We start from the raw sequence: 23506 nt of genomic DNA on the forward strand, positions 1-23506 counted from the left end.
TCTAATTTTACAGTCACTATTACAATATTACACACTTCCGACGGGTCTCACTTATCGCACAACGCTTGAGCAAGTTTGTGTTCCGACGTGACGGGAGCAAGATTCTTAATTTTGCGCTAAATGCCTACCTTTTTCGGTTAGGCTAGACGTTTGTTTCTATTAGGCTAAGTAATATTTTTTCATTGTATTTATGCTAATGGATCCTAACCTAACAGGCTGTACCTAACGTCGTAGGTTTTGCTTGCCTGACGTCAGAACACAAGGTAGCAAACTGTTGTGCGGAGAGGAAGATCCTACTTCCAACGGGTCTCTCTTATCGCACAATAGTGAAGCGACATTGCGTTCTGACGTCACTGTGTAAATATATTTTTGTTAATCTAAATGAATAATTTGTTAGATTAGGCTAGCTATGTTTAGTTATCTTAACATAAATAATAAATTTCCACGGTAACTATTGTAATAGAACCGAACCTGAAAGACCTATCCTAACAAAGCACGTTTCAAATATCTGACGTCAGAACACACGTTTGCTCCATTGTCGTGCGATAAGGGACACCCGTCACCAACATTCGGGTCCTACTTGTCGGACAACACTTGAGCAACCTGGAGTTCTGACGTCACAGGAGACCTCTTTTTAACATTAGGCTACATGCCTACGTTGTTAGGTTAAGCTAACTATGCTTAGATCTGTTAGTCTAAATAATAATTTTTCATTGTATTTTTGCTAATGGAACCTATCCTAACGAGCCTAACCTAACCACGTACGCTTTCTTACGTCAGAACACAAGGTGTAGCAAGACTGTTGTGCGAAGAGGAAGACCCTCAATATTCATGGTGAATAAGAATTAATGTGTGGAAAGCACCTGAATGGTGATGTTCATATACTATTAAATGTTTCGTCGATGTAACATTTTCTAGTTCTTCATACTATATCTTAACTCGATACGTTGAGATGTAAACACATTGTTTAAATGCAATGGGAGAAGTAAAGAAGACCGGATTGTACGGTGATTGGGCAGAAGTAGATCCACGCAAACTTGGTGAACCCATCAAACCTATACAGGTAATTCAATTTTTTAAGTGGTACCTTATGATCAATTGTTGCGAGGATTATCTAATAATTTTTTGATAAGTTTTGTCTTGTCCGTTCACTGGGAAGAATTTCGGAGCGATTTTACAATACCGGAAATTTCTCCATTTTGTTTGAAATTCGGCATTACTCACTAAATTAGGGCTCCTAATCACGAATCTGAAGTTAAAATGGTACTAGTTTACTATCCTTCGGATAGATTTCTTCTGTAGAAAATACCTCGACTAACGTTGGAAACCTTAGAGAAACTCATTTCCGTAAGTCGTTTCGGTAAATTTCTCGTATCGGACAAACGGATTTCTTCAAATTTACAGAACAAATTACTTACCGAATGCAGTTTCTTTAGACTTGTGGAAGTTCGGGGAAGTGTTTTCTCGCATCGTTCATTGAATTTTGCCGGTAAATCATCTATTTTTCGATATAAATGTGTGACCGATGCACGAAAGCTCTTGCATCCATTTACTTCCAGGTGGATGTAGCCTGTGTGTGATGACGTAATCCCGGTCAGTGTTTCCAAACACGTGTTTTTGTAACTGAAGAAGGTACGTTTCCGCAAATGGTTCGTGGGGCTATGTGTCAATGGTTCGTGGGGCTATGCGTCAATGGTTCGTGGGGCTATGCGTCAATGGTTCGTGGGGCTATGCGAGAATGGTGTATGGGGCTATGCATATTTTTTTCGAAACCATTTTTTCACTATTGCAACCTATAGTGACCCTACCTAACCTAACCTTACCGGAAATGATTCGTGGGGCTATGCGTCAATGGTTTGTGTGGCTACGTAGGTATTTTTGGGTGCAGTGGGGTGGAAACACTGCATGCCGAGTACGGTAGTGAAACTGTGACTGCCATTTTGCGTGTTACCGAAGGCAAAAAGAAACTAAGAAAACTTACTCGATATGTCGCAAATAGAGCTTATTTCCGTGAAATAAGTGAAATGCCACCTTCAGCAATGTTTCTCAATGCAGAATACGTAAGTACGAATATTCAAATTAAATGAACTAGCAAATTTCAGCCGTTTGTCCGATACGAGAAATTTACCGTACGATTAACTTTAAAGAGGAAGCAAAAAACCGCTCCCCTCCCTTTCCAAAAAAAAAAAAAAAAAAAAGTTTGCATGCACACAAACTTACTCACGTCTCACTTTGTGTCTCGAGAATGCAACATGAGAAATTCTGGTATAATTTAACAATACAGGGAATTTCTCCAATTTGTTTGAAATTTCGGATACTCACTAATTTGGGTCTCCTAATCACGAATCTGCACTTAAAATTTGGCGCTCACGTATAGAAATTCCTGAATTATGGCTAGCCGCACGGACCATTGGCGCTATCCCCACAAACCATTGGCACGTTGTTAGGTTAGGTTAGGAAACATAGTTAAATTTGAGGGTCGTAGTAATATCAGGAATAGGCTATATATATTTCGTTCTTTAAGTATTCGAAGCGGAAAATCTTGCGATAAATAATGAGCGGTAATTGTTTACTATCCTTCGGACACCTATCTTCTGAGTTTCGTCAATTTTTGACATTCGTACTTACCTATCTGCATCAAAGAACATTCCGTGAATGGTTTTTGGGACTATCCATCCGGAATCGGTACGAAATTTAAACAAAAAAAATATTTTCGTTTGAAATTTTTGACTCAAATTTCCCACTGGTTCCGGGCTTGGCCCCTGGGGTAATTGACCTACCGCCCCCAACCGCTAACGCGGCCCTGCCTCCGCTCTGCTCCGGCTCCCCGGCTTTTTCTATAGACTCCCTGTTAAAGGCATGTTAGAAATTGGCCGGAGTCACCTGCCCCCAATTGAGCCCCAAAATTTTAAATTTGAAGAAATCCGTTTCCAGGATACGGAAAACTTACCTGAATTTCACAAAAAACAGTTTCCCGATGTTAGACAATACTACAGGAACTTATTACGGTAAGTAGTTTCTTCTGTAGAAATGAAGAAATCTGTCCGAAGGATAGTAAACTAGTACCCTTATTTAAATGGTTCGTGGGGCTATCTGTCAGCTACCGTGCATAATGGTTCGTGGAGCTATCCGTCAATGGTTTGTGGGGATAACCGTCAGCTACCCGTGCATAATGTATAATTTCCACCGGTGACGAACACGATAGTAGGTATTTTTCGGTGAAGAAGGTTGAAACACTGCATACCCACAACGTGAGTCAAGATGTGCCATATTGTGTGTTCCGGAAGCGAAGAAAAGAATTTTAAAAAACACTCAGAATATGAAAAATTGAGTTTCTTTTTGTGTAAAAAGCATAATGGCACCTTGAAGTATGTTCCGCAATACATAATTGGTAAGTACGAACCATGCGAAACACACAATATCTGATTTAAAATGTGTCTCCGAAATAACGAACTGTTACCATTAATATTTCTGCACTGGTAATTTACATGAAGAATGTCGATAAGCTTTTTTTCTCTTCTCATCAATCGAAAGGACATGTATTTGATTTTTTTGTGCTATCACGATGTTTTGTAGCTTGTTAATTTAAACGCATGTATTATATTATATTCGTTCAAGAGTTATCCATTGAGAGACAATTTTCTTTGGTAACAGTTCATTATATCGGAGACACATTGAAATCTGATATTTTATGTTTCGCATGATTCATACTTACCAATTGTGGGTAACAGTTCCATACATCGGAGACAAATTTCTTCAATATTACACAAGAAACTACTTACGGAAATGAGTTTCTCCAAGGTTTACAATGTTCGTCGAGGTATTTTCTTTCATCGTGGAATATATTTGACAGGGAAATCATGTATTTTTCAAGAGAAATATCTCACCGACACACAATTGCCATTGCTTTCATTTGCTTGCCCTACGACAACCGGATGCTGCGTACGTTTGATGATGTAAGCCCCAGTCAGTGTTTCAACCCCCCCCCCCTTTATTTTTTTTTTACTATGCTTGCCTAATGTAACCAAACCTTATCGGAAATGGTTTGTGGGGCTATCCGTGAACGGTTCGTGGGGCTATCCGTCAGCTACCCATGCATAATGTATAATTTCCACCGGTGATGAACACCACGATAGTAGGTATTTTTCGGTGAAGAAGGTTGAAACACTGCATACCCACAACATGAGTCAAGATGTGCCTGTCATATTGTGTGTTCCGGAAGCGAAGAAGGGAATAAAGAAAAGCACTCAGAATGTGAAAAATTGCATTTGTTTTTGTGTAAAATTCATAATGGCACCTTGAACTATGTTCCGAAATACAGAATTGTTAAGTAGGAACCATGTGAAAAACAAAATATCCAATTTTAATGTCTCCGATCTATGAAACTGGTACCCCAATTGTGTATTGCGGAACATAGTTCAAGGTGCCATTATGCTTTTTACACTAAAACAAACACAATTTTTCATATAGAGAGTAGTTTTTGTTATTCCTTTTTTCACTTCCATAACACACAATCTGGCTTGCACAGGTTGACTACCATTGTAGGTATGCAATGTTTCCAACCTTCTTCACTGAAAAATAACTACTATTGGGTTCGTCAAATGTGCAAATTGTACATTATGCACGGGTAGCTGATCGATAGCCCAACTAACCATTTCCGATTAGGCTAGGGGGTTAGGTCATCAAATGTATGGAGCATTAGGTTCACGTAGCGAAAGCAATGCCACTTGTGCGTCGGTGAGATATTTCTCTTGAAAAATACTTGATTTCCCGGTCAAATAGATTCTACGATGAAAGAAAATACCTCGACGAACGTTGTAAACCTTGGAGAGAATCATTTCCGTAAGTAGTTTCTTCTGTAAAAATGAAGAAATGTGTGTCCGATATACCGAACTGTTACCTTTACTTTTACATATTGTGATACAGGTACTATTGAGAACATAGTCAACAGCCCCATCTAGTTCGTTGCACTTTTTGACTCTCTTTGCTACGAAGCATCTAGTTAGTTGCACGGTGCAACACCGAGTCGTCTAGTTCATTGATTTGGAGTCAAGTAGTGTATTTGGTGTGTGCAATACCTTCCGGACCGGTGTATTTGTCGTGTATGATCGCGTGGTGCGTGCTAACTAAACAAATGACTGTTTAAAGCAGCAGACAGGCATTTGTTGAATCTTCTGAACTTGAATACCGCTTTCTATCTAGTTGGTTGCATGTGATTTCCTTGCACCACTCTGACACTGGATACACCTGCACTGCACCGAGTGTCAAAAAGTGCAGCCAACTAGACGGGACTAACCTAGCACATGAATTTGCGACTGTTTCTGAAATCGGTGCCCATTTGAACCAACCACCACACTGGTTCCAATACTACGAAACCATATCCAAATTTTTATTTTCAATTCTATTTTGAATTTGATATTCTAAATTCATTACAGTATTAAATGGTATAACCTGAAAGGGTAGTCTTATGCAATGGCTGTGTGTGTGTGTGTGAGAGAGAGAGAGAGAGTGAGTTAAAGGAGACAGAGACCTTCCGAGCCAGCCATCAAGCATCTGTTGACTGACTGTACTCTTTCAAGAATTATATAAATTTTTAAAAATCTATTGATTGATTTTTTGTGACATAAATTTCAGTGAAAGATGCCATTGTTTTATGATTTTTTTCAAATTCTTCTAGCAGGAAGACTAATTATCGTAGAATTTTGGTAATGATTGTCACATGAAATTTTAATCTCCCTTAAAGTAATGAGCACTCTTTGAATTTCGAAAAAAGTTATTTATGTTGAAAAAAACAACTTAAAAATTACTTTATGCAAACAATCATGCTTCCTTTGGCCAATGAATTTTCCATTGACAAGTGACTGTAAGTATCGGAGACTAGTGGGAATGAATGTAGAAGTAAATTGGAACCTTAGTAGAATGCATTTAGGGAGTTTATTTTAATTCTAAGAGAACCAAACATGGCCTGCCTTACCTAACTAGGGTGAGTGCACCAGTAAATGACCATTCCCAGATACTACAAAGCAAAATAAGGCTTGGAACAAACCGAGCTAATAAGAAATGGCCTTGCATTCATTTACAAACCATATTCTCTAGTGTAGGTTGTATTTGGTTTGTGTGAGATCAGCAGATGAGACAAAGAACCTGGTATTGCTAATAAGGTAAGGATTGATAGACTGTAATCATGTGTACAACAAACATTCAAGTTGTGTGAAATTTGTGCTTATGTAATGGTTACATCATCAAATCAAAATGATAGATTATTCAAAAATCACATGCTCTCTGTTGTGCATGACATTGCAAGAGGGTAGGGAGGTCATACACTAGATATCAATTTGACATCATCTCTAGTTAATGTCCACTCCAGTCAGAAAAGACAGGGGTAACAGTATGGTATAGTGAAAACACATTTCTTCAAATTTACAGGAGAAACTACTTATGGAACTGAGTTTCTGTAGACTTTTGGAAGCTCGTGCAAGTGTTTTCTCCCTTCGTTCAACTTAATCGGCCGGTAAATCATGTATTTTTCGACATAAGTGTGTATCTGACGCACGATAGCTCTTGCCACCATTACCGTCGACTACGTGAATCAAATGTTCCGTTCATTTGATTATGTAACCCCCTGTTAGTGTAGCAACCACGCGGTAGTTTTACAAGATGACGTGTGAAGGTTGCATTGTGAAATATTTTTTTTCAATTTAATTTTCTGTTTGCTTAACCTAACTAAACCTAACCGAACCTTCCATGAATGGTTTGTGGATTAATTTTCACTTTTAAACCTTCTGTGAATAGTTTGTGCGGCATTTTTCGGTTAATAAGTGAAGGTTGCATTGGGATTTTTTATTTTTCCAATTTAATTTTCTGTTTGCCTAACCTAACCTTCCGTGAATGGTTTGTGGAAAAAAAATGGTAACAGTTTCATACATCAGAGACACATTTCTTCAATTTTACACAAGAAACTACTTACGGAAATGAGTTTCTTCAAGGTTTACAACGTTCGTCGAGGTATTTTCTTTCATCGTGGAATATATTTGACCGGGAAATCATGTATTTCTCAAGAGAAATATCTCACCAACGCACAATTGCTATTGCTTTCATTTGCTTGCCCTACGACAACAGGATGCTGCATACGTTTGATGACGTAAACCCCTGTCAGTGTTTCAAACTCCCCCTTTTTTTTTATGCTTACCTAACATAACCTAACCTTATCGGAAATGGTTTGTGGGGCTATCCGTCAGCTACCCATGCATAATGTATAATTTCCACTGGTGACGAACACAATAGTAGGTATTTTTCGGTGAAGAAGGTTGAAACACTGCATACCCACAACGTGAGTCAAGATGTGCCCGCCATATTGTGTGTTCCGGAAGCGAAGAAAGTAATAAAGAAAAGCACTCAGAATGTGAAAAATTGTGTTTGTTTTCGTGTAAAAAGCATAATGGCACCTTGAACTATGTTCTGCAATACACAATTGGTAAGTACGAACCATGTGAAACACAAAATATCCGATTTTAATGTGTCTCCGATCTATGAAACTGTTAACCAAAAAATTTGCTTAAAAACCTTCTGTGAATAGTTTGTGCGGCATTTTTCGGTTAATAAGTTTGGAAACACTGCATATCAGCTGACGATAGACAACATGAGTCAAGATTTGCCCGCCATATTGTGTGTAACGAAAGCGAATTAGCAACGAACAATAAATACTTGTAATGTGAAAAATTACGCTTTTTTCAGTGAAAGAAGCAAAATCCCACGTTCAAAAACGTTCCGCTATGCATAACAGGTAAGTACAAATGGAAATAAACGTGTGAAATGTGTTTTCACTATACCATACTGTTACCAAGATAGGACGTTCCAGCTGAAATTGTTAAGCCCTTCCAATCATCTGCAATGCTGACATATGTCCAACTATCACTTTTTGATCTTTGGGATAATGTCTCTCGTGATTTTCATATTGATGAGGAAGGAAATACTGAAATGCCTTGCTCATTACTACATGAAGTAAGTGAACTTCAAAGAAGTCAAACTGAAATTTCTAACTCTGACGTGAACATTGATACATCTGTCTCCAAGGATACACCTAAAGTTGCTGCATCTCCCAGTACATCTAATGCAGCCTAGTTCTTGGTCACTGACAGTAAGAGGAAAGAATTGTGTTCTGTAGATGAGTGCCGACCAAAAAACTCCAGAGGAAGTGTGGGCTACTCACTTGCATTGGCCTAATGTAAATGGCAATAACATGAACAGCAAATAAGAAAAGAAGATCTGAAAGATTACCATTTGCAATAACATCAAAGAAATGGAAAGAATGTAATGAACTAAACAAAGGTGAAAACAGCAACAAGTGAAAGTGGGAAGAAGAAGATGAAGATAGTGAGACCAATAGAGAATCAGATCAGATATACTTGGCGTCAGAATCTGAAGAAAATTTACATGAGTTGTCATTATCTGTTGTGCAAAACAAAAGTGAAATCAGTGAAAATTCCATTATGCAGAATGTTGGTGATTGCATTATAGTGTGTTATGATGGTGAATATTTTCCAGAGATAGTGATTCGTAAATTCGAGGATGAATCTGAAATAAAAGTTATGCATAACTGTGAAGCTCACAAATGAAAATGGCCTAACAAAGTTGACCAAATTTGGTCCGTGACATCAACATGGGCATCTGGAAGGGGGCCAAGGGGGGGGGGGACATGCCCCCCCTGGAAAATGAAAGTCAACCAAAAGTGATGTATTTCACACATATAATTTGATTTTAGCCACAATAATATGTGTTAATTATTGCATGAACACCATAAATTCAAATTTAAACAATGTGTTTTAGGGAACAACACTATTTTTGGAGAAAATGTGCCTTGTTTGCCCCCCTGGAAGAAAAATACCTTCCTTGCCCCTCCCTGGAAAAAATCCTGAGGACGTCCATGGACATCAAGGAGCATATTCAAGCTCCACAAATATCCTGTCTGAAATGTCTATATGGTTTTACTATACAGTAGCCTACCTGAAATGCTAAAATATTCATTTCTACTTTGATCTAGTCAAAACACCTATAACTCATTTTTTTTTAGTCTTTTTTAACATTGCTACTTACTTGTTCTGCATTGCAGAACATTCCATAAGGTGTAATTATGAATTTCTCACGAAAATAATTTCATATTACGTGCCACATACTATGGTGCGAGCATTCTGGATCATCGGGCCTCGTGATTGTGTCTAGTCGATTTGAAGTGGGTATGCAATGTTTCCAACCTTCTAAACAAAAAAATACCTACTTCCATGTTATTAATTTTCTATTTTTCCCCGTGTTTGAAATTATGCTAATACCTAAAATTTGGGGTTGTATAACCAATGACGGATAGCCCCAAGAACCATTCACGGTAAGGTTAGGGTAGGTTTAGCAAGCATAGTTAAAATTTGGGGTCGTAGAACCATGCACGGGTAGCCCCACAAACCATTCACGGATAGCCCCATGAAGCATTCACGGTAAGGTTAGGTTAGGCGAGCATAGCTAAAATTTGGGGTCTCGTCATCTTCTTGAAAAAACACAGGGTGGTTGGAAACAGTATTAGGGGGTTATGTCATCAAACGCACGGAACATCCAGTTCTCGTAGAGGAAGTACATGGAAGGAAATGCAATTGCGATATTTTTATACATATAAACATGAATTATCGATAAAAAAGGTGAAACAGTGACAGAAAATACATTTGGGCTGCAACTATACTACAGAAAGTGATTTGCGTAAGTAGTTTCTGCTGTAAAAATGAAGAAATCCATTTTGACTAGTTCAAAGTGTTACCAAATGTTTTTGGTCATCACTGGTACTGAGGTAGTCATTCACTGAATTTGCTGGTCATTCACTAGTATTTTGATTGGAATTCACCAATCGGTAACACTTTACTATACCGGAGATGGATTTCTTCAAATTTACAGGAGAAAGTACTTACGCAAATCATTTTCTGTAGCGTTGTTGATGTTCGGGAATGTAGTTTTGATCCATTTTAATGCGAATGCATGTGGTTTTCTACGAAAATCTATCTCCGACGCGCTATTGCTGCTGCCGCCATTTGCTTTCTGCGAGAGAGCACAATACGCTCTCATATTGTCCGTATATGCTAAATTGAATGAAAGGAGTGCTAATGGAGCCTAACCTAACCTAGTAGGCATACCTCGTCCCCGTGATGGTTCGTGGGACTATCATGAATTTTTGGGCTAACGTCAATGGTTTTTAGGGCTACCCGTGGATGGTTTGTGGGAAATAAGGAACAACAGTAAGTACTCCTTAATGTAAGAAATATACATTATTTTTGTTAGAAATTAATTATTTCACCTAAAGGAATGTTCCGCAATGCAGAATAGTACGTTAGCAATGTAAAAAATTGCAAAGTAAATCATTGATAGGTGTCTCCAGTATAGTAAAGTAGTACCCACCAATCATTAACAATTTCTTTCATATTGATATGTATTCATTTTAAAATAGTATTCAATGAAACCCAACATTATGACTAATTCATTCATGCAATTTGCTTAGATTCACTTTTTTTTTTTAACTAGAAATAAAGTTGTGGTAAAATGTTCTCAACTGGTCATTTACTGGTGCACTCACCCTATGAAAGCATATATTGAATAAAATCTTAAGTAATCACTAAAACTCTGCAGTATGTGTAACCAGAAGTAAGTCAATATCGAACCATGTTCAAATTACATGCATGATGACATCTCGATAAAACGAAAGGAACTTGGGCCTAAATTTCTTTCAGAGTATGGAACCCACTATTAAATCCAACATTCCTAACCAAATAAAACCATAGCGAAGAAATATACATTCATACCTTGAAAATTTGAATTTTCTGCCATCTGGTTGCAGGTAGAAAAGTACATGGATGGAAAAAGGACACATTGAAAAATTTCTTGTCGTCAGAAAAGACGAAACTCCCATTTTATTAGCCGGAACTTGAAGTTTATTCCCCATATACATGGGATTCTGTAAATACCTATTCATCATATTTTTCAAACATAGTGTCTAGCTTATTAATCAACTTCAAAAACTACTTCCACTAGCATGCTGGAGAGAAATTTATACACTCTTGTCGCAATTTTTTTAGTAGCAGTGCCCATTCAATAATATTAAAATAAATGCACAACTGGTGCGAAACTGTCACTGTTCCTCTTAAAGTTTGTTATGAAGGGTTATGAAATAAAAGTAGAAGTATTTGCACTCCATCTGTAACCTCTGTGCTGCCTTTTTTACAATTTTGAATTATTATCCTTATCAGCACAATAATGGTCAGGAAAGCACTAGGTCATTTATCTACACTGTTCATACGAAGACATAGAGCGTTCGTGTCTTTTTTTGGTGTGTGCTATGAGTTGCTTACATGTCTCTGAAGTGACCGGTCCCTCTTAGCTGGCACTCAGTACTGCACAGGGGAACATTTCCTGCCTCAAATCATAGCACGCCAGCATTAATTTGGAAGAAAAAGAAGGTTAAAACAACAGTTCATTGTCCGGAATGCGAAGTGTTTGTTTGCAGAAACCATTGCAATACACAAACGAAATGTCAGAGTTGTCAAGATAACAATATTGAAAATTGGCAACATTCAGTTCCTTTTATTTGAGTCAGTATGTCTGTTTTACATATATCTCGTGAAAGTAGGAGAAACATATTGAGATTTGATAAGTAACCAATAGATATCACCGTGCCGACGACCGCCATCTTGAAAAAGGGTCTGCCATATTGTATAATTCTGAAACTTAAGCCTTGTGTTTCTCTGTATCTGTGGGATCTACAGAAGAAAATATTTGGATGTGTTCATACCTTGGTAGTATTAACAAATACACCAACTTTCATTAAAATCCGAATCGATGGGATATTTGATGTGGAATAAGTCAGCAGGAACATGATAACTTCAAACTGACAAGAGTGTCAGTGGCACAAGGTGGATTGATTTAAATCAGATGATTCTTTTGGAAAAAAAAAATACTAATTTAAATCACTTGAAAGAAATAACACTGGGGAACAGTGAAATTGCGGCACAGTGTTTGAGAGCTAATTTAGGGCAATTTCATGCTGCTGAATAATGATATAATAATATATTTCCTGAATTGGCTCTAATTTATGAAATAAATGCAACTAAACCAAAATGGCGGAAACATAAGACATACATATAAATGAACTTCCAACAACAATTTAATATTTCTTTTTGTGATTACAATCATTATTATAAAAATAAATTTATATAGGCCTATGATCAAAATAATTAAGAAAATATGTACACAATGAAGTAACAAACTATGTGAAACGTTTTCTATACGATTTCCTGCTGTATTGCTTTTGAGGACAATCCCTCTGTAAGCTCCAACAGTAGTCGGCCATCACGTGGCGATCCCACCGTCCCTGGTACCTTTCTTCCATTATCCTTATATCCTGATGGAACCTTTCTCCCTGTTCTTCACTAAATCACCAACGTTCTCAGGGAATCTGTCAATGTGGCTGTGTAGAAAATGTATCTTCACACTCATATTAGCTCCCAATTTCTAAAAAATTTTCAACATATTTCCAAATATATCGGAGTACTTTTCTGCTCTGTGATTCCCCAAAAAGTTTTTGACGACGGACACAAAGCTCAGTCAGGCCTCAGATTCGATGTAAGACATGTAAGTTGTAAAATTGGCATCATTTATGAGTACAAATTTGTGGTGGTCCGTCAAAGATTCCTGCCTTCAATTTTTCAATACTTAGTCCTGAAAAAGTGTGGCATATATATTTGAAACAATCACCACTTGTAGCTAAGGCCTTGATAAACTGTTTTATCAACCCAAGTTGAATATGCAGTGGCGGAAGGATGATTTTGTCCCTATCTATCAGCGGTTCATGAATGATATTAGCTTTTCCCACTAATATTTTCCCGTGGGGGCCAAACTTTTATCGTCCAATGCTTTTCTCTAGCACGACTATCCCACAAACATAGGAAACAGGGATACTTTGTGTACCCACTTTGCTGTCCTAGTAAAAAAATCACCATCTTCAAATCCACACACACGAGCCACTTATGTTCAGCATATTAAATTATTTTCTAAAACCATTTTTATGTTTTGGTATTCTTCCTTAAGGTTTGTTGAGTGTCCGATATATTGCCTAGCGATGCTTCATAAGTTGCCTAGCAACAATTTACAAATAAATAAATAAGTTTATTATGGGAATTTCAGCCCATTATTAAATTTTCATATTACCGAGAAAAGCGTAGAGTAATTTTACCTCCTATATTTTCCATGGTGTGTTTATTTTTATAACTGGAGTCAATTCAACTGAACCAATCATACAATTGGCAATAATAGCTGTTTTGTGTGCTGAAACTGTTATTAAACTTTATGCCGCAAAATAAAATCTTTTTTTTGTTCCCCAGTGTAATTTATGGAATAATGCACATAAGGATTTTGTAGATATCAAATTCACATTTGATGAAAGTACATTAATCTCGTAACCATTTAATAGTGTTTATTAGGCTCTAAGAAGGAAACAAAATATTTGTACTGATGGGGTGAAGCTCATACAAACACTGTAAACACACTTAAATTTCTTCTGATTTATAATTCAATAATGTGTATAGGCAGAAATAGCAAACATTTTGTGTAGAATAATAAACAAAATACTAATCATGTTAGACCGTAAGTAGTGTCATTATCTTGGTTTGATTTGGTTTGATTTGGTGTTTTAAGTCCACTTTATGCGCAGTAAGGCTAATCGGGACTGGACCTACAGTTTAAAGTGGGATCCGAACCACTTGTGCCTCCACCGGGTATCGAACCCGGGACCCCTTGATTACAAGGCAATGACGCTACCACTGCGCCATGGGGAGGCCCTAGTGTCATTATCATTAAATTGTAAATAAACATGACAGCTGATATTTTGCAAACTATCATTTAAAAAAATTGCGAAAATCAACTTTTAAAAAGACTAAAATGAATATTTTTAGTTACAATTGTATAGTACATCCAGAATGTTTTCTTTTCACTGAAGAAAAGTTACTGAAATTAAACACAATCAACAAACATTTCCATAGTAAGTTCATCCCTACACAGTGCCACAAGCAGAAAAATGTATTTCATGTAATTTTTTATTTACTTTTATCAAACTGTTCAAACATTGTACAGGGCCGTTTACTACACACACACACACAGACAGATATACATACATACATACATATACATATAATACACACATATACACGTATGGTGCAATAAACCATAGAAGCAAGTTTAGGTAACAGTTTCATACATCGGAGACACATTACTTCAATTTTACTCAAGAAACTACTTACGGAAATGAGTTTCTTCAAGGTTTACAACGTTCGTCGAGGTATTTTCTTTCATTGTGGAATATATTTGACCGGGAAATCAAGTATTTTTCAAGAGAAATATCTCACCGACGCACAATTGCCATTGCTTTCATTTGCCTACCCTACGACAACCGGATGCTGCGTACATTTGATGATGTAAACACCTGTCAGTGTTTCAATCCCCCCCTTTTTTTAACTATGCTTGCCTAACGTAACCTAACCTTATCGGGTTATCCGTGAATGGTTAGTGGGGCTATCAGTCAGCTACCGTGCATAAAGGTTCGTGGGGCTATCCATCAGCTATTAGGTATTTTTTGGTGAGGAAGGTTGAAACACTACATACCCACAACCATGGGCGTCCGGAAGGGGGTGGGGAATGCCCCCCCCCCCTGGAAAATGAAAGTTAACCAAAAAATATGTATTTCACACATATAATTTCATTTTAACCACAATAACATGTGTTAATTATTGCCTGAACACCATAAATTCAAATTTAAGCAATGTTTTTTAGGGAACAACACTATTTTTGGGGAAAATTTGCCTTCGTTTGCCCCCCCTGGAAAAAAAATACCTTCCTTGCCCCTCCCTGGAGAAAATCCTGCGGACATCCATGCCCACAACGTGAGTCAAGGTGTGCCAACCATAACGTGTGTTACAGAAGCGAAGAAAGGAATAAAAAAAAAACACTCAGAATGTGAAAAATTGTGTTTGTTTTCGTGTAACAAACATAATGGCACCTTGAACTATTTACCGCAATACACAATTGGTAAGTATGAATCATGCCAAACACAAAAGATCCGATTTTAATGTGTCTCCGATATATGAAACTGTTACCGCAAGTTTAATCATGTTTTTGAAAAACAAAATCCAGTTTAAATATAAAAAAAATATTTTTTAAAATAGAAATGTTTATTATCCACCCTGCAGTGGCATGATGTGATTGATTGTGCTTTGGGAAATGTGCATAAAACAACTCAATTTTCTGAGTATCTGAAGTCAAGTTAAAATGTGAAATTAAATGTAAACCAGCAAAATGGAAGTATCACTATAGTCTTAACATATACGCTGAATGAGAGTAACGTGAAAAGTGTCCTTGAAATATACAAGAAGTTTAGTTCCTCTTTCCTTGAAATGCTCAACAAATACATCGCAAGGTCAGATAAAGCTAGTTTTTAAAGAATTACAGGAGTTCATTCTTTATAGGATTGGTTCAGAGCACAAGTAGCATTTCTCCGCTTTTTGTGTAAATTAAGTACATTTACAACTTAGAACTGCGAAGTATCAACATTCAGTGCTAGAAATAAGTATGTCCAAAGTTTCAAATTCTTGCTCATAGTCGCACCACTCTGTTCTGGCTTCGTAGCTAAACGTAGTACTAAGTTATTTAAATGTGCCCTTTTCTCAAAACACTCTTGAATGGAGTTATGCAACTTTTTCTCTGAACCCTTCATATGCTGCAATATAAGTTGAACATGACTGTCCCATGAGGTGTTAGATGTGTTTTAAAACACAGGAATTTTGCTTTCAGTAATTATTGCTCTTGTTACTATAGTAGGGTTTACACAGATAAATTCAGTTTGATAGGGGAGACCGGGGTAATTAGAACAGGAAACAGCCTGTAGAAGTTCCACTGTAAATTACTCAGAAAGTTACTGATGGATTTTTTAAAAATGTCTACCATTTAAAAGGACATCTTTTGCATATTTTTGAAAAAAATAATGACCATACCTGCATTGCAAATACTCGTCCAAAAAAAAAAAAATTGTCATGACACCATAAAATTGTTCCAATTACCCCATTTGGGGTTAATGGAACATAAGTTAGAAATTTCAACTGAATAGCTTTAGATTGCTGTTGAGGTAATACGAACATTATATATAAATGTCCCATTTACCCTGCAAATTTGAACACAATAGCTCTACTTCTTCTGGAGTTATCAATGCTTGTTTAAATAAAATCCCAAGTTAATGTCTTTTTTTCATAAAGTTCAATTTCCCAGCTGTGAAGCAAATATGTGTGAATGAAAATCAGTGTTCTATGATTTATTTGAAAGGTTACAGGCCATTCTACAATGTAGTAAAGAAAAAACTTCTAATAGTTACATGTACAATCTAGTATACCCAAGCGAAATCAAGCAAATTACGCAATGTTCTAATAACCCATTTGCAGAATTTTTTGGGGTAATAAGAACTTCGCTTATAAAAACCAGGCAAATTGCCCATAGACAACCAAACTCACATGAAATGATGTGTGCCCTTATGTTTTATTATAGGGGTAAAAAAAATTTTGAAAGGGTTCTTTCATTCACATCCAGTATATGCAGAAGCAGAGAAACACCAAGCATGCGTCACATCATTTTTGCAGGTGTATAATAAAAGTCAAATAAAACTTACTTTTGTGTAGTTATTCCAATAACAAATTTTCTGCATGTAGGTTTAGTGTAGGTACATAGGTATGAATGTTATTACACCAGTCTTTTCGTTTTAAATTATTCTACATTAACATGTTCCAATAACCCCATGTTCTAATTACCCCGGTCTCCCTAGTTTCAACTCGTTAGTAGAAAAGGTTTTTTTTTTTTTTTTTTCAAAAAATTGTGTTATTTCTCTAATTTCTCATGCACAAAAAGACACCCCAACATCGTCAGTTTGAAGCACTCTCTCGTGAAAGCAGTGGCAGACTTCCCTGTAGATATCGTGTGTAATGCAAGTGATGCGTGGCCACAAGGACTAAAGGACTACGTGCATGCTAAATGTGGTAACTTTGAGTAGCTATAGGTGTTTTGTGTTCCTCACATATCCATGTACCACATATTCTATGGGTATTACACTATCTTGTGCTTATTTCCTGGAAAGCTTGTGACAGTATTTATGATATGACTAGGTACATTCAGGTAAATTTTTGTCCTCCTATAATCACTTTCTGGTTACAAACCACAGTTTCCCATTTTATTACAAATGCAAAAATTTTATTAAATCTGTGTGTCTTTTTGTAATTTTAATGTTTATTGTTTGACAGGAAAAATGGAAACTATTACCAGCATTTTTGAAGGTGAAAGGCCTTGTGAAGCAGCACATAGATTCCTTCAACTACTTTGTGAATGTGGAAATAAAGAAAATAGTTAAAGCAAATGAGAAAGTCATCAGTGATGCTGACCCACTGTTTTATGTCAAGTAAGTGGAATTTTGAATGATTTCTTAAAAAAGGTAAAGGTAAAGTTCCCATGCTTATAGCATTGTGCTGTCAAGACACATTTAGGGAATGTTGAGATAGGCCCCACATATTCTCGATGTGCCATTTTTTGGAGGTGATGTGATCAGAACCATGCCCTGGCTGCATTTTCCTCCCTGGTATCCATTGATTTGAGGCTGGGTGAGCCCCATAATGTTGTATTGTGCAGGACTATCTGTGTAAACATTGTGTAGTTTTCTTATCGACAGTAGAAATTTCTGAGTATGTCCATCACTCCACTTCCTTTACACTAAGGAAGTGGAGAATACCACTAAAATGTAAAGCTTCCTTAATAGGTGAATAACTTACATTTTCTTTCTCAAGGCACTGGTTGCATGATAGTTGGTCACATGTTAAAATCTTTTATGTATAGATCTCCAGTGGTACACACATTGGAGTGTTTAAATCACACTTTTATCAGTTTGTAACATGGGGTACCACAACTACCATTTTGGAAATTTTAGATTCTCTAATTGGAAAAACTGAAAATTAAAAATAATAATAATAATAATAATAATAATTGTAAAATTGTAATGCAAATACAGTGCCTTTAAGAGTAGAGTTGACTTTGGAGCGGTGGCTAGCATACTGGACGATGAGAGCATGTTTGCCAGCAAACTGGATGCAACATCCTCATAACAGGAACCGCTAGCTATGTAATGAAATAAGCTCATAGAATTTCATTGTCAGTTACAATTAAAATAAACACGTACCTTGTTACAAGAGGTGTTGAAAATGTTGTCCTCCTGCTTCCACTATTTTTACTAACACGTATCAGTTCATCTGAAATTGCTTCAATTTTTCTCCTGATGTTCTAATTCTTCTAATGTGATGGTTCAGATTTGGTAGTTTGCCACACATACACCATGGAATGTCTGTTTCTTGTGCTAGACGGCAGAGAGATTTTTGAGAAGTATTTTCCAATCGAATTGTGCTCCAACGTCATCTAGTTTATCCTCAGTAAGCAGATGCCATTTCACCCTTCGCTTCTTATCAAGAACAGATCCTGTTTCCCAAAATTTGTTCACAACTTTTCGAACACTGCCAAAAAATATCAAACTAACTTCTCTACAAGAATTTGTAATGACGTAAGAGTCATACATTAAAATTCCTTCTTTTAAATTGAACGTATGGCGTGACATTAGACTGCAAAGTAGCACCAGTAATACGTAAACTAAAACAAAACAATCTAAAACACTTGTCAACAACTTAACACTTCACAAACACGTGCAAACTGGACATCAGCTATCTGTGTGACTCTTTTAGTACCAAGGTCAGCATACAGCTGTGGATCTAAATGCTGGCAGATGCGCTCTCACTGCTAGGTGTGTTATATCTTCTTTGTACTCTAAATTTACGATGTTTATGTGTTAATTTTTTTGTATTTGTTATTGTATCATGCTACTTCTTGTACAGGTACTTAAATGTATATGTTGGGATGCCTGATGTTGAAGAAGGCTTTAACATCACAAAGTCAACCACACCACATGAATGCCGTCTTCGTGACATTACCTATTCTGCACCTATCACAGTAGATATAGAATACACGAGAGGGAACCAAAGAGTTATAAGGAACAACCTTCCTATTGGGCGGTAAGCTTTTGTCATTTATTTTTATTTCCACCTAGGTATACTATGTTAACTGTTGTTTTTAATAACTTAGTATTTATGCTTGATATTGGCAAACAAATTAATGGTACTTGGTCAACATTGATTGATAATTTACTGATCCAGTGGTGTTATAAATAGTTCGTAATTAAGTGTACAGTTCTGGCATTTCTTATATCGTAATGGTATGGTTTGTGAACCCTGGTTTTGTAAAATCTTTCTTTATTTATTTTATTGCCTTTCTGATGCTCATTCATTTCAATTCTGATTTGAGTCAGTCATTAACCTCTTCTAGAGAAGCTTGTCATTTAGTATCAGATCGGTATAATACAGTGCGTTTCAAAAAAATTGATATCATTACAGATGTAAATATCCCAGTAACTACGAAGCTCAGGTATAGGAAACTATGCAGGTGTAATGCTCTACTCAATAAGATTTGAATAAATATATAAATATTTGAATAATATTTGAATAAGATATTCACAGGTATGTGGTTGTTGTAATGATTGTTCACAAGTGTTCAGTATGTGACATAGCACACGTCAAATCGGTAATCCTGCTTCTGCCAAACACGCTGCAACATGTCTGCGGTAACAGTCTCCAGTTCGGCAGTGATTCTCGGCTAGAGTTCCTCTAGGCTAAGAGGGGGACATAGACAAGGCCCTTCACATAGCCCCAGGGAATAAAAAAATTACAAGGAGAAGTTCGTGTGAAATGCTAATGAAATTATAGCTGATTATCAATGTGGATTTAAACGTAACAGATCAACTACAGATCACACTTGATAAAAAGTGGGAATATAATCAAAATGTCCATCAGCTATTCATTGATTTCAAAAAAGCATATGATTCGGTCAAAGAGATAAATTATATAATATATTAGTCGAGTTTGGAATACCTAAGAAGCTTGTTAATATGATAAAAGTATGCACCAGTGAAACAGAAAGTAAAATTCGTGTGGGTATTAATGTGTCTGACAAATTTGCAATTCATGATGGGTTAAAACAAGGAGATGCATTATCTCCATTGCTCTTTAATTTTGCCTTAGAATATGGTGTTAGGAAGGTAAAAGAAACTAACAAAGGACTAAAATTAAACGGTGTGACTCAGTTGTTAGCATATGCAGATGATGTAGACTTATTAGGGATGATATAAATACAATTAAGAATAATGCTAAAATATTTTTCAAAACTGCTAAACATTTTATGTTTACTGTATATATACATCTTCAGATGTACATAAAAGATGGCAGAAACACTGCAGTGTTGCATAGTAGGATGTGATACTATGTGTTGTGGAGGTGGGTGGGGGAGGGGGGTGAGGAGGAGGAGTAAAAATGGGGTTTTGGTTAGGAAAGTTTGAGTGGCGTAATTTAGGTCAGGGGGTGTTGGTGATCTTTTCCATACTGAGAGGGGCCTTCCTGATGGTGCAGTTGTAGAGTCGTGTCCTTGTAATCAAGGAGTCCCAGGTTTGATACCCGGTGGAGGCACAAGTGGTTCGGATTCCACTTTAAACTGTAGGTCCAATCCCAATTAGCCTTACTGTGCATAAAGTGGACTTAAAACACCAACTCAATTTTCCATACTGAGGTGATTGTGGATTGGGGGTAAGGGATGGATGATAGCTGCCCGGAATCAGTTGTTGAAATGTGTATTGTGACTTTTGGTATGGACAGGCACAGTGAAGTCCTGGTTTTTTGGTATGAATTGGAATGGTTAGTGATCCTGATGTTGAGCAAGGATGTGAATGTTTCCACCTGGTAAAAGCCACCACATATGTAGCAGGTTTGGGGTGTGGCGGGTTCCTTTCGCATGTAGGATAAATTTGCATGTTTTTTGCAATAAATTACATGCTGTTTATAGGTAAGTTGAGTAGATAAAATTATTTGTGACTTTGCTGATAAATTGATATACTGATTTTCTAATATAGGTTTTATAGGTAAGTTGAGTAGATAAAATTATTTGTGACTTTGCTGATAAATTGATACACTGATTTTCTAATATAGGTTGACTCTGTAACCTATTAATCTGACTCATCCCGATCATTTATATAGGAGCAGATTTAATTTCTTTTAGTGAAATTAAGTTATTGAGTTCATTTGCATGAATCTCTTTTATTATAATGTCATATTGTATTTTAACAAGAAAAAGTACAGTTGAACACCAATGTAAATGTTAAATTTTGAAAATTTTCATGTTCCTACATTATATATATATACTATTTAATTTTTCTGATCTGAACGAAGTAAATTGTTAAATTATTTCCTAGGTATTTCTTTGTCACGCATATTAAGTTCTTTAGTTGTGTAGATCCCTGAGAAACACACAAAGAGGTTTGACTGTATTATTGCTTTTTTATACAGATATACAGGGAGGTTATTTCAGTCGTTCACCGCCAGCGTGTCGGCCGTTCGGCGGACTCTTCATGCAACAGGTCCCGGCAAATTGCGTTCAGGAAGTCCGTAACAGAAACCGCTTGTTTTGTAATGTTTCCACTTTTCACAATTACAGTTACAATTACAATTGAAATAAGCACGTACCTTGTCGCAAGGATGCTGGAAAAGGTGTCCTCCCAAATACAAATATTTCTGGCACCTTATTTCTGACAGAAAATCTTAGATTAGACATCGCTACTTTATCGTCAGTTGTCAGAAAGGGAAGACAGCATCCCGGAGCATAAAGCAAACCGAAAGCGTAAAATGATATTTAAAAGTAATAATAATGATGATCACTAACCTCTTGTGTTATAAGAGATGTTGAAAATGACCTCCTTCAACAGCAATACAACACGTTTCTTAGGTTCAAGAGATCCTGTCTCTCGTAATTGCCTGACCACTTTTCTGCAAGAATTCGTTTTCACGTAATTATCATACATAAAAACTCTCTGTTCAAGACTATATTTGTTTAACGACATAAGTAATGAATGAATAACAATTAACACACAATAAAGCACTGGCCATGAGTAGCACATTACAATAACACAGTATAAGCAACACGCGTACTGTTGAACGCAAACAGAATTGAACATGAACGAACACTGACGTCTGGTAGCCGACAGTGTTGCTAACCATTTTTCAGCAATGTCCCTACAGACGTAGTCAAAATGTCCCTACAACTGACCAAATGTCCCTACGCCAAGTAAAGTGACTAAAAAAACAACACCTCATTAGCATGCAAAACAGAAGATAAAATATACACATTTACTTACCAAATCTTTCTGCTCGGTGCTTCCACAATTAATGAAGGAGCGAATTTACAATACATGACCCCTCCCCGATTTTTGTAATATTTTGCATACTCACTAATTGAGGCCTCCTAATCACGAATTTCAAGTTAAGATTTGGGGGGTCACGTGTAGAAATTGCAAAATAAGTGAAATTGAGTGGTCCGCGATCGGCACGATTGCTCATTATTTACCGGAAGATTTTGTGTTTCCAATACTTAAAAAACGAAATATACATTCCTGATATTACTACGACCCCAAATTTTAACTATGTTTGCCTAACCTAACCTAACCGTACCTGAATGGTTCGTGGGGCTATCCGTCATTGGTTTGTTGGGCTACCCGTGCATGTTTTTTTCGAGCCCAAATTTTAACTACCGGTATGTTTGCCTTGCCTAACCTAACTTAACCTAACCTTACCGAGAATGGTCAGTGGGGCTATTCCTGAATGGTTTTGTGGTAATTGTGATTACGAACCGATAAAAAATATTATTTTCGTAGCACTTTAACAGCAAACGTTCATCATCGAAGACGCCATTTTCGTATCCTGCAATTTTATGATTGATGTACTGTTGCCAAATTTACCTATAATCAAATCAGTTCTTCTACATCGTGATTGTCGCTGTCACATGTAAGCACGTTCTTTGGGCAATATACTGAAATCCATAAATTTATTAATTAGCCCACAGCCATCCGCCTGCACACTCCACCTAAAAATCTGTACAACATTAACAACTCTTTTACTGTTCTCTTCCGCCATTCTTACACGATCCATGCTCTCCAAGTATGAAATCAACAGTGTGGCAACGCTGTAGACAGCGTAACTAATTGTAATTTGTTCATATCAACAAATATGGCTACCATACTTGTATACAGAGAATCATTGCGAGAATTGAAAAGCTTATTTTACAACTTCTACACGTTAATGAACATTTTTTCCCCCTCACCACAACATGTTAACTTGAGATAAGTCATCACGAATAATTATTTCGTGAGTATAAGACGTAGCATAGAAATTACAGACTGGTCCGGTATTGTAAATTCTTGCCTTAATGAATAATAGGAGTGTGCGGGACAGAATGTTTTGGGTCGGGACGGGATCGGGAC

At 36.7% G+C, this 23506-nt stretch overlaps 1 protein-coding gene across 1 annotated transcript in view; it reads left to right on the top strand.

Annotated features, from left to right (window-relative positions):
- Positions 1 to 785: 785 nt before the first annotated feature.
- Positions 786 to 23506, top strand: part of Polr3B (RNA polymerase III subunit RpIII128) — a 127091-nt gene continuing 104370 nt past the window's right edge. The window contains exons 1-3 of the mRNA XM_083140491.1: positions 786 to 1063; positions 17358 to 17512; positions 18987 to 19163. Of these exons, the coding sequence (XP_082996617.1) occupies positions 977 to 1063; positions 17358 to 17512; positions 18987 to 19163 (419 nt within the window). The 5' untranslated portion in view covers positions 786 to 976. The remainder of the gene's footprint in view (positions 1064 to 17357; positions 17513 to 18986; positions 19164 to 23506) is intronic.

The sequence above is a fragment of the Lepisma saccharinum genome, chromosome 18 (genome assembly GCF_977018435.1).
Source record: "Lepisma saccharinum chromosome 18, izLepSacc3.1, whole genome shotgun sequence".
In the NCBI taxonomy this organism is placed as follows: Eukaryota; Metazoa; Arthropoda; class Insecta; order Zygentoma; family Lepismatidae; genus Lepisma; species Lepisma saccharinum.